Source organism: Ranitomeya variabilis, chromosome 7 (genome assembly GCF_051348905.1).
Source record: "Ranitomeya variabilis isolate aRanVar5 chromosome 7, aRanVar5.hap1, whole genome shotgun sequence".
NCBI classification, from domain to species: domain Eukaryota; kingdom Metazoa; phylum Chordata; class Amphibia; order Anura; family Dendrobatidae; genus Ranitomeya; species Ranitomeya variabilis.
The window spans coordinates 168476605-168489916 of NC_135238.1; the positions used below are offsets into that span (position 1 = coordinate 168476605).

Below are 13312 nucleotides of genomic sequence, written 5' to 3' on the forward strand. Positions count from 1 at the left end.
GGAGGGAAGGAGGAGGACAGTGAAGGAAGTCAGGAAGGAAGGAGGGGAAAATGGAAGTTAGGAGAGAAGGAGGAGAAGGAAGGAATTAAGAAGGAAAGGAATAAAGGAAGGAGGGAAGGAAATATGGGAGGAAAGGATGAGAGGAAAGAAAGAAGTTAGGAGTGAAGGAAGTTAAAGGAGTGAAAAATTAGAAGAAATGGGCAGGAAAAGTAAGAAGTAAGGCAAGTAGCAAGGAAGTTAGGAAGAAAGAAAATAAAAATGGAAAGAAAGAAGGAAGGAATGCAGGAAGAAAAAAAGAGAAGACGAAAATGCAATGAAGGAAAGAAGGAAAAGAAAGTAAAATTAAAAATAGAAGAAAGGTAAAATATTATGAAGGAAAGAAGCATAATAATGTTCACGACATATCATGTTATTCAGTATAATTAACCCAAACAATATAATATTAATTTTATGTAGTGGAGTTGACAGTAATGGATTTCATGTAGCAAATGTGCTGCAATCCAACCAATTTAAACTAAATTACAGTATTTTCCCCTAAACTATTATAGACCTTTATAGTTCGGTCTACCTCAGTAACCTTTATTTTAGATTTCTCTATTATTTCAAGGAGATAATACACAATAGCCTTTTAAAGGGAATCTGTCACCTCATTTGACCTCTCTAAGCTATTAAAATGGGCATACAGATCATAGACTAAGGAGGAGAGTGAACCCTGTATGCCTCATATCAGATGCCTGGTTGTTGATAAATCGTCTTTTATCATTGTATATAAATGACCACTTCCAGGCTCTGGGGAGGATGGTGCCTAAAAGATAACTATGTCCCAGAACACAGCGAAATACTTCCGGGACATAGTGCGTGGGCGCTTGCGCAGTAATGCTTTTTGGCTTTGCCCGCAGTTGGGCAAAGCATACTGCGCGTGCACGAGCGAGGAGTGCATTGCGCACGTGCGAACTATGGAGGACAAGTACTCTAATTCTCGAACATATTGCAGACAACAGGGACGGATGGGGTGAAGAAATGAAGACAAAACACCGCCCATCGGACTGGAGAAAAGGCATTTACATATCCCGCCAATTTGAGGTGATAGGTTCCCTTTAAAATAAAATGGGGAGTTACTAGTGTGATACAAGTAACTAATACTGAATAGCCTGATAATTTTAGAGCTAATAACCTTAAACATAAAGCCATCTTCGCTTATTAATTTTCAGTATAGTAGTACATAAGTGACCATAGTTGTAGGTTTCGGTAGAGACTGCAGTAACTTATTCTGCATTATCTGTACATAGGTAGCAGAAGGCTATTCACTTATCTTACCTCAAGCCTCCATACAGATTAGACTAATGTTGGCCGATCCCGCTGATAACAATAGGTTTGGTCTATAGTCCACTGTGTATGGTGGCCCTCGGCAACTGCTTGTCGGGGAATATGTCAATCAGGCATGTCCACTTTAGGTTTGCTGATCACATTGTACTCCTGGAGATAAGTCACTGGCAGAAATTTCTGATGATTACTTTCTCACAGCGAACGAGCGTTCTTGTGAATGGGAGAGTGGGGTAAGATGTCAGGAGAGTTGTGATTGGTAGGAGCATCATTCAGCCGACTACATCGTTGGCTACTGCACAGGCATGGAGTGACAGCTGTGCTGCGTCTGATTAGGGGAGAATGACCCGCCCCCGGGACGATTTCACGGTATGAGGGAGCTCATTTGATAAGCGTTTATTTCAGCGTGTGCAGGGAGCATAACTAAAAGAGCCACCTTGTCAGAATGCAGCATTAGTGCTGCACAAGGCGGCTCTTTTAGTTACAAACGTCTGAGGGGGGTGACAGGTTCCCTTTAAAAGAAAGAGAATAGACTTGTTTGAAGTCCTCCATTCACAGTGGATAGTGGGTAAAAGGCCATATCTTATTATTTTACTAACTGGCAGTTTCATTGTTTCCAATTGTTTTTTTTTTTAAATGAATGCCCTTAAAAGCAAGGGATAACCCTCAGTTATGCTTGAAAAGTTAAATAGACACAGCTCTTAGATTACTATATATTAAGGCTTGAATTTAGGAAAATGTTATTACTTAAAGGAACTTATCACTCATCACTCCCCTCTGCTCTTTTCTAAGTTCCTACTGGTCTCAGCACTCTTCTTCTGGGATGGGCATATGACCGCGGCAGCTAGGGATTGGTTATTGCAGTCACATGTACAGTATGTAGTAGCAGAATAGGAAGTACAGAGACCACCAAAAAAGGAGGAGCAACAGGAGATTAGAAGGTGAGTATACATTTTTTTCTTGTAGTGAGGGTACAACGTTTAAAAAACAAACAAACTAGAGATAAGTAATTTCTATTAAAGAGTTCGTCTGCAATGTTAACATTGATGGCGTTTCCTTAGGATAGGTCATCAGTTTCTGATCAGTGGGGGTAAAACACCTGGAACTCCTGCCAATCAGCTGTTCCCTGTGTCGGTGGAGACCAGAACTGCTCAGTTACAGAGCTGCACAGCTCCATTAATGGAATGGTGACCATGGCCAGGCACTGCACTTCCACCCCCTATTGATTTGAATAAGGCTACTTTCACACTAGCGTCGGTACGGGGCCGTTGCGTTGCTTCGGCCCAACGTACCGACGCATACTGTGCAAGCACCGCACAACGGGGGCAGCGGATGCTGTTTTTCCATGCATCTGCTGCCCCATTGTGAGGTACGGGGAGGTGGGGGCGGAGTTCCGGCTTCGCATGCTCTGTCGGAAATGGCGGACCGTAGGCACAAAAAACGTTACATGTAACGTTTTTTGCGGCCGACGGTCCGCCACAACACGACGCAACCGTTGCAATGCGTCGCTAATGTTAGTCTATGGGGAAAAAACGCATCCTGCAGATGACTTTGCAGGATGCGTTTTTTCGCCAAAACGACGCATTGCGACGTATGCAAAATATCGCTAGTGTGAAAGTAGCCTAAGGGGCAGATGTGCAGTATATGGCCACAGCCACTATACAGTCGATAGCTCTGCAGCTCCGTAACTGAGCAGTTCTGGCCGCTGCCGACACAGGGAAGGGCGTATCAGTGTGGGTGCCTAAGGATAGGCCATCAATGTTAAAGTCCCAGTCAAACCCTTTTACTATTATTCCAGGGTATCCAATAAAGGCGATGACATGTATAACTACTGCTCACCTTGATAATTTCGAGTCACTCCTATGTTGTCACTTCATGGTCCCCATTCGGTGTATGGTCACCTGGTTCCAGGGAAGATGTGCCAACATCACACATGACCACTGCAGCCAATGTGACCATACAGAAACAGTGAAGATGTCAGTGGCATAAACGCATCAATTCATCACTCGAGCAGATAAACATAGAGCAGTAGTGGATGGGAAAATATTGGGCACAGTTCACTAAATGCTAAAACTGACCTACCATTATGATTCTCCAGGTCATTATGAGTTCATAGACACCAAACATGTCTAGCGTCTCCATTTTTCATGATCTCGGGTTGAATGAGGGTTTATTTTTGGTGCGCCGAGATTATGTTTTTAATTATACCATTTTGGTGCAGATACAATCTTTTTATCGCCTGTTATTGCATTTTAATGCAATGTTGTGGTGACCAAAAAAACATGATCAGGCGTTTTGACTTTTTTCTCGCTACGCCGTTTAGCGATCAGGTTAATCCTTTTTTTAATTTATAGATCTGGCGATTCTGAATGCGTCCATACCAAATATGTGTATGTTTGATTTTTTTTGGATTGTTTTATTTTGAATGGGGCGAAAGGGGGTCATTTGAACTTTTAGATTTTTTTTATTTTTTTTTGTATGTTTAAAAACATTTTATTCCACTTTTGGCATGCTTCAATAGTCTCCATGGGACACTAGAAGCTACCATAATCCGATCGGCTCTGCTACATGCAGGCGGGTGGCGCTCATAGCAATCTGACAGTGACAAACAGAGGTCTCCAGGAGACCTCTGCTTGTCATGCCAATCCATAGGTGACCCGCGATCACATGATCGGGGTCACCAATGGGTGGATTTCCCACGCAATTGTCAGAAATGCATGTTTAATGCTGCTGGTAGTGTTTGACAGTGGCATTTAACGAGTTAATAGCCGTGGGTGGGTCGCGATTCCGGGCACATGTCAGCTGTTCAAAACAGGTGACATATGCCGAGAAAGATATGAGCTCACCGCCGGAGCCCACATCAAAGGGAGGGAGTCCGACATGGGCGTACTATTATGCCCAACATCAGAAAGGGCTTAACCCCTTCATGACCTTGGGATTTTCTGTTTTTCCGTGTTTGTTTTTTGCTCCCCTTCTTCCCAGAGCCATAACTTTTTTATTTTTCCGTCAATATGGCCATGTGAGGGCATATTTTTTGTGGGACGAGTTGTACTTTTGAACGACACCATTGGTTTTACCATGTCTTGTACTAAAAAACAGGAAAAAAATTCCAAGTGCGGTGAAATTGCAAAAAAAAGTGCAATCCCACACTTGTTTTTTGTTTGGCTTTTTTGCTAGGTTCACTAAATGCTAAAACTGACCTGCCATTATGATTCTCCAGGTCATTATGAGTTCAAAGACACCTAACATGACTAGGTTATTTTTTATCTAAGTGGTGAAAAAAAATTCCAAACTTTACTGAAAAAAAAAATAAAAAATTGCGCCATTTTCTGATACCCATAGCGTCTCCATTTTTCATGATCTGGGGTCGGGTGAGGGCTTATTTTTTGCATGCCGAGCTGGCGTTTTTAATGATACCATTTTGGTGCAGATATGTTCTTTTGATCGCCCGTTATTGCATTTTAATGCAATGTCGCGGCGACCAAAAAAACTTATTTCTGACGTTTCAAATTTTTTTCTTGCTACGCTGTTTAGCGATCAGGTAAATGCTTTTTTTCATTAATTGATCGGGCGATTCTGAACGCGGCAATACCAAATATGTGTAGGTTTGATTTTTTTTTTTATTGATTTATTTTGAATGGGGCGAAAGGGGGTGATTTAAACTTTTATATTTTTTTATTTTTTTCACATTTTTTTTTACTTTTTTTTTTACTTTTGCCATGCTTCCATAGCCTCCATAGGAGGCTAGAAGCAGGCACAACGCGATCGGCTCTGCTACTTAGCAGCGATCATCAGATCGCTGCTATGCAGCAGAAATGCAGGTGTGCTATGAGCGCCGACCACAGGGTGGCGCTCACAGCTACCGGCGATCAGTAACCATAGAGGTCTCAAGGACCTCTTTGGTTACTCTGCAGAAGCATCGCCGACCCCCGATTATGTGACGGGGGTCAGCCATGCGCTCATTTCCGGCCGCCCGGCCGGAAGCGCCGGTTAAATGCCGCTGTCAGCATTTGACAGCGGCATTTAACTAGTTAATAGCAGCGGGTGAATCGTGATTTCACCCGCCGCTATTGCGGGCACATGTCAGCTGTTCAAAACAGCTGACATGTCCCGGCTTTGATGCGGGCTCACCGCCGGAGCCCTGCATCAAAGCAGGGATCTGACCTCGGACGTACTATCCCGTCCGAGGTCAGAAAGGGGTTAATATTAACACAATAGAATTTTCACTTTTTAAACAGTGGCCTATTTTTCTCAAAAAAGCTGTAATTTGAGTCAAATTTTCAACTCTCATTTTTATCAAATGTTGCACCTTAAATATACATTTGGCACAAATTACCCCAGCACAGCGTTCGCATTGTAGTAAACTTCTCTATGTTAGATAAAGACAAGGAGCCTAATGTGACAAATGTTGGACGTTAATGTGGAATTTTGCACAAATTGTGACTTTTTGTGCATGTTAAAAGATTTTTGTAACATAAAGGTATTTGTAGGATAAATATCCGCCATCTCGTTTCAAAGTCAGGTGCACGGACTCAACAGCGGTATCATAGATGGCAGGAAGCGGAGGTATATCAAGCACACAGGTAGGATAAAATTATAGAGCTTTGTTTTTCATAATTAAAAACTCCAGACAAACATGAATAAAAGTTCTTCTGATGCGTTTCAAACACTGTCAGTGTTCTTAGTTGTAGACTGTAATGTATTTGTATAAATGTATTTGAACCACAGCTTTTTGTAAAACAACTATTACAAGTCTAACATTTTGAACTTTTGTGTAACTTTTAAGTAGGTGTCCTGATCCAGGTCGGGGTTTGCTTCTTGCTTTTCTTTCCTCAACCTGGTTATGGTGGGGTTAACCTTTCCTGACTCTCTTTGGTTCGTGGGTGGCTATTTATTGGTGCCATTTCCGGTAGCATTTGTCAATGATAGTTCCAGTCTCTGGCTTGAGCAGCTGACCCATATACCCTAGTGATCCTTCTGCCTCTGACTACCCATATTTGTGCCTGACCCATTCCCTATCCCTTGCTTAGTGTGTGTTGGGTGGTTCCCTACAGTGTATGAGTTGGCTTGAATTCTGAACCCTGCCTCCAGCTTTCTGTCTCTGTTACTAAGTTTTCCATCTGGCTTTGAGTCTTTGGCTTGTACCCTGACTACATCTTCTGTCCCACGTTTTGGATCCTGCTCTCCCACCTGGTTCCAATTTCTGGCTTTTCTCTGACCACACGCATTGCTGTGACCTCTGGTACTTCATCTTCCTGTTTGTTGCTGACCAGCCTGTCTGAATACTCTACCGCCTCCTAGTGGCGCTCTGTACTGTGGTGCTACACGGTCAGTGCTACCTGTTTCCCCTTACCTGTGCCCCCTGGTGGAGATTGTGTGCAACTGCCTTGCAGTTGCATTACACTAGGACTGCATTCATAAATATGTTATATTAAGAGCCAAAAAGTTAACCGTGTTCCATTTTCTTGAGATCCTTAATGTTACGTGTACGAAGGTACTAAAAAATGGGGTATTAAATGGCTAACAACACTGATAAATTTGGCAGTGGTACTTAAGATCAGAAAATGTTGCAAACTGCGCCACAATTTGGGTGCAAACGCAATGTCCCCTACTATGGGTCAACAAGCTGGTATTGAAACTAGAGTGGTTGTCGTTTCTAAGGTGCTGATTTTTTTAAGCACATGGTTTCCACCTGTCCCGTCTGATTTACTGATACACAGGTGTTATAAATTACTTTTAACTTGTTTTAATTAAAAATCTAATGTCTTTCTCATTAGGGGAATGACGTGTGTTGTAATTGATGTATGTTTTTCTATATAGAAAATGCCATTTCTTGAATGTATCACGTGAGAAAGGAAGCTATAGAATAGATGTCAATGGACCTGCGATTTCCACTTCTAGGCCTCGCGATGAGCATCCGTGCCAGATACTGTATATCTCTTGTGTCACTTTAACTGCATAGACTTTCCGCTTTTTTGAATACTCTCCCTTTAATCTCTTACTGAACGAGCCTTTTCTTGCATGTGAATTTTCGGGATTTCCAACTGAAGTTTTGCCAGGCGCAAAATCCCTTAAATCAAGTTGCAGCTCTTACAACACTAACCCTCCAACTATGAATGATCCTTAATGTCCAGGCGTCTTCAGAGTCGCTCTTAGGACTGGTTCTTGGTTTCTTGAATGCGGCCTGTTACACCAACTACATTGTAAGGTCCCGGGAATTAAAAATAAATTAACTTCCAATGTAATTATCTAAACAAATCGATGATTATTTTGGAATTAATATAAAAGATTTCCAAGGTAAACGCTTCTTAGACCCACACAGGCTTCGGTACATTTTTTTTACTATGAATATTTTCAAAAAATGTAAAATATTAGAAATGTAAAGATATTTTTAAGAATTAATTTTCCAGGTCTTGGGATTTTATTTTAACTTCCATAAACATTAATGCACTAATATTGGTATATCATTGACTGATCTGTTTTCTGCCATGCCCATAGATAAGGGACCAATTTAACCTTTTTTAATTTTTTTAAAATAAAATTAGCATCTAAAAAATTTGTCACTTCCCCTCTGAACACTGAACGTGTCTATTAATGCAAGAAGCAGATTGTCTTCTCTCGTTCCTTAATTTGTTTCATCTAAAAGCAATTCACTCAACATCTTGTCGCCCTCTGGCAGCATGGTTTGCTTATCTGCACTTAATTTCTCATTTGGACCAAAACAAACTCTTTATAGCAGTCTGCTAACTGGAAGGGTGGGGGATGGCGTTGTTGTGAGTGTCAGGGAAACACCAAAACAAAGCCAAATCCAATGAATTGCTTCCTCTCCAGTGAGCAAAGTGTTAATACCAATGAGCAAGAAGGAGGCGGCTGTCGAATATATATTTGAAAAAAAAAAAATTCCCAAAATTTTCAATTTCTAGAGATGAAATGTAAAGAGCAGATAATTTAAACATTGATTCCAACTAAATTTAATGAGCCATAAAGGACAAGAAGAATTATCTAAATTCATTTGTTATAGAATTTTATAGAATTTCACATTTCCGCTTGGAGCGATATTTACTTAAAAGGAAAAATTTCCTGTTTCCATGAGCCACATTTGGATTTTTCAGGTAAATTATCCCATTCTAAATATTTTCAGATACTGTTTCTACTGTATTTAATCTAATGTGTTTCCAGAAAAGAGACATTTCAGAAGCGGCCTCTGAAGTACCAAGGATTGTGCATTCAGTCTTGCTGCACAATGCCAGCCACAAAAGCCTGTCTTGTGCAATAACAAAAGTGTATTATTTGCTGGTGTTATCTGTCACAGGCTAATAATGAGCCCACGTCAAATCTCGGGGTATTTTTAGAAAGGAACATTTTCTGGTTTTCTTTAGTGTTTGTGAAAGAGGAATGCAAATGCTAAATATAATTACAGTTAAATATATATTGTCACCGAATGATTGGGTAAATATGTATTCTGCTTTATGTAAGGTTTGTGCACGTGTTCTGGTGTAATGAAGAATTAAAAGGCAAAAATGAAGTAAAAATACAAGAAAAAAAAGCATAGGTGTCACAGACATAATGTATGGTCAGCATCGACCACATAGATTCCTGAATGTACATTATAGGTATAAAAACATAAGTGAGTGTAATGTATATGCATACAGTATATACCAACATATATATATATATATATATATATATATATATATATATATACTATTTTTAAGTCTATCACCAGTACAACATAAAGTATGTGTCCTCAACATTAACAAGGCAGTGCGTACAGTATATACTAGTCTGAGGTGTGTGTATATATATATATATATATATATATATATATATATATATATATATATATATATATATTCTAATAAACATATTACACACAAATAAAGAAATATATAAGTACATATATATATATATATATATATATATATATATATATATATATATACACACACACACTGGTATATATGCACTTTTTTGTAATAAAATATATATACATGTATATACACGTATATAAATGTAAATAAATATGTTAAAAAAATATCTAAATATATATGTTCTTTTTTATTTTTATATCTGTATTTTTAAACATATTTACACTATATATATGTGACCAACTTTTCCAACACTACACTCTCTCTACCCTTTAGATAAAAGTGCTGCTAAATAAATCAGTGAATCAAACTTTGCTGCAGCCAAATTAGAAGCTTGTAAGAGAACAGAGCTCAAACTCCAAATCCTTGTAAGACCAAGGGAATAAACACGTCTTCCCAGCGTAGGCCTCATATGTATTCTTATCATCCGCACAGAGATGTCAGGATTCACCTGTCAGAGAGTCAACTAGAATATATTTTGCTATCTGGCTTAATGATATGGTTTAACCGCTTCGCTGCCGTGCCCATTTGGGTATTGATGACGTGACAGACTGGGATCCGTAGTGGATCACAAGATAATTTGGAATATGTGACCTGATGCAAGCGGTGCCACAGACAAGTCATAATGATTTTAGTGTAACTAGAAGTGCTTGGTGGGTAAGTGATAACATTTGCATATTTCTGTGCGATCGTTAGTGTGCAAAAACTTACTTTTGTCTTCCAGGAATCAACATCATTTCATTTGCTTAAGCAACTATTAACAACAGATGAACCAAAATAATGCTGCTTCCCATTATACCGCCCATCCGCCCTAATAAACAGCAAGGCTCGTTTTACTTAGTGAAGATATGGGATATTTGGGGTATGTAAAAGGCCATTTGGCAAGTTTATTTCCACACCATGGACTTAGTAAGAAAGAAAAAAAAGAGGCCTAGAAAGAAAAGGCTCTTGACATTACAAATGAAGAAGCTATGAGGTCATGTGTCAAGAGGCAGCACACTGAGCCACAACACAATGATAGACCTCCGAGGTCGTAAGTTTCAGCCACAACCAAGAGGCGGCCTGTACAATGCCGAACCCATTAAGTCACAGGGTCTGGCTGAGCAAGAATTAAAGAGTTAAAAGAGCAGGATAGGGTTTACAATGCCACACATTAAGTCTTTTATTTAACTCTTTAAATACCAAAATTCTGCCCATGCCAACAGGGGCTTGATGTGACCACCGAGTGTTTTAGGGCCTCCGAAGATCATCATGAGCAGGTTGCACAGTTAAAAAAAAAACATCAGGCAAATAAATGTCATATAAAACACCAAACATTCAAGGAAAAAGCTCCAGGTACCGGATTTAAGAAGAGGTTTCTGAAACAACAAGCCTGCAAGTGCACTGCACGTGTAATACCATGTGTACACATTACACATCCCATTAAAAGAAAATAAACTAGTAAGTTATCAGGCCAGCCCCTGTGCAAATAAACAGGAGGGAAGGAGGCCAATGGCCGTTACATACGGTCACTCTAGTAGGAACATAAATACACCTGGACCTTCCTGATGTCCTGGACATGACACTGACAATGCACAGCGTGCAGTCCGGTCACATAACAATGCTTGCACACCGCGTGTAATGATATACCGTATGGGCATGTAACCTACAGCACATCTAATTTACTGCGCGCATTATCAGCAACATGGATTTTACAATTAAAATAATGCACATGTAAATTCATGTCAGGCTTCCGGGTCCAATCACAAACTGCAGTGGGCTAAGTGGGTGCGGAAATTTACGCACATGGTCGAAGAAAGAAATCACAAGGTTAAAATATAATAAATGGGATGAAAAGTAAAAAATAAAAATATGGAATGGATGGATAAATGGAAGATGAGTAGATAGATAGATAGATAGATAGATAGATAGATAGATAGATAGATAATGGTGGCAGCACTCCAAAGTTTGATGGTGGAAAAATAGGCATGTGCTAATTAAAATCTGTTTTTCCACCATCGAACTTTAGGGTGCTGCCTCCAATTTTGGGAGATTTCCTTGAGGTGACAACCTTGGAGGCTTTGCAGCTTACAGATAAGAGCTGCTTCAATTTTTCTCTTATTTTTAGATATATAGATGATTGAAAGAAAGTAGATAAATTAGATAGTTACATAGATATAGATGGTCGGATAGATGGAGACAGAAGGAATATTTATTCATCGATCTTAGCTATATGAGTCTTGAGCTACACTTATGCTGGTCCTTATATTGGCACCATACTACTCCACATCCTACCATCTAATGGTCATTGAACTTTCTTGAAAAAGACCGCAATGTCCATCCCGTAGAAAGCATTTGTCCCCGCACTCTTGCGTATCTTTCGCCTGGCCCATCACATGCGTAGACACAAGTGAGAAGACTTGTAAGGCAGTCAAACAGGCATGACCAGAAGTGAGAATATACACAACAAACAGAGGAGGAAGAGGAATGAAGAGCAGTCCGTACACAGCGTGGCCTGTCATCGCCCTGTGATAGCCCAGGATAGGCTGCACACCTGTACGCCACAGCACAAACAGCCACCTGTTACCCGCCTCTTCAAAAAAAACATAATTAGATAGCGCTTAAAGCTCTAGTCTGCATTGTGATCGCTCTAATTATGACTTTATATGAGAAAATATTTGGTACGTGGAAAATATATGATAAAATAGGACTGATAGCTTAGCGCCTAAAGGGTTAAAGTCTTAACATGTTAAAAAATATGTGAAGACACCTTGTGGCGCAGCAGGATTCACATGTATCTCCACGTCATGGTGCCAGTCTGGATAAGTAAGTCCCCCTGGCATGTAACCAGTACCTGGCACGTCACTAGTAAACAGAGAGCTCTGGGTGTATGGGCACTGGTGGACCAGGCAGATGTCACCTGTACATTTATTATGAACCGTAGATGCCAGGCCAACGCCGAAATGATTTTATGATACGATATATACGTACTACAGAGTCTGGGATATATTTTGGCATCGCACTTAATGAAGCGTACAAGTCTATAGACATTCCACAATCGAAGCCCCTGATATGCATTAACCCCTTCATCAAGAATGAAACACCGTCTCTTCTATCATCTCTCTTCAGCTGTCAACAGATGAAGAGACGATTCCCACAGAAATGTGTAAGGAGACAGTGGACGTGTGCCAGGAATATCGCAGCACCGTGTGTGCCCAGAGGTCTGCCCCTTTTGTGGAAGCTTCGCTACAGACGGGTAAAGGGGGTCAAATTGGAGATGATTCGGAAACAAGGTCTCCGAGGTTACACAAGGGGAAGTCTGACACTTGCTGTATATGCAAATCCGTGCCACTTACCTGCCTGGCTGCATGCCCCCTGAAGTGCTCCAAGTGCCCACAACACGACCAGCCATCCAAAGTAGAGATGCTGACTAGCTCCACACATCCTTATGATGCAGGTCATTTTAAATCCTTTCCAAAATTACATGTCCCAGGGGCATATCCTTCCCTCCCAAATCTCAGAGTATGTCTAAGTGTCAGACAGGAGCTCCGGGCTTCTTCTGACAGTGACAGGAAAGTTATTTCCAAGCAGCTGGGTATCCTCTATACACTGGATTCTTCGTCTTGTATATTCTGCTCACTTTATGTCAAGTCCTGGGGCTGTCAAAGCCTTGAACGTATGTGCCTGTGTAGTGCACGGTGTAGGCTGCTAGCTCCATACAATCGTATGGGAAGCTGTACGGGCAGCAGAGATCTGCCACATAGGACCTCCCCGCCTTGGACAGCAAGAACGCCTACTCATAGGACTTTGTGCAGCTGATTGGATAAGGCATTGCTACTGAACTTGAAATCCACATGCAGGTTGCACCTGTCTCTCCCGCCTGTTACAGTCAGGACAGCACATGCCAGGGAGAGGGGGGCAACTGGCATAGTGGTGGGCAGCGAAGGGGGCACAACTGGTCAACTCTAGCCTATGACTCATGAGCAAAATAGGATTAGAAAAAGGTCATTGTTATTTTATCACAAAGAGACTGGTCCGCACATAGTGCCATATAAAAGTACATCCTATGCATAATAATAATAATGATAACAATAATAATAATAATAATAATAATAATAATAATAATAATAATTTAGATTATG

The 13312-nt window shown here is 40.6% G+C and overlaps 1 protein-coding gene across 2 annotated transcripts in view; it reads right to left on the reverse strand.

The window, feature by feature from the left end:
• The window catches only part of ERBB4 (erb-b2 receptor tyrosine kinase 4), a 1241858-nt gene extending 1228958 nt beyond the window's left edge, over positions 1-12900 (reverse strand). For both annotated transcript variants that reach the window (XM_077272252.1, XM_077272251.1), the window contains exon 1: positions 12527-12900. In XM_077272252.1, coding sequence (XP_077128367.1) covers positions 12527-12632 — 106 coding nt within the window. In that variant the 5' untranslated portion in view covers positions 12633-12900. The remainder of the gene's footprint in view (positions 1-12526) is intronic.
• Positions 12901-13312: the final 412 nt, after the last annotated feature.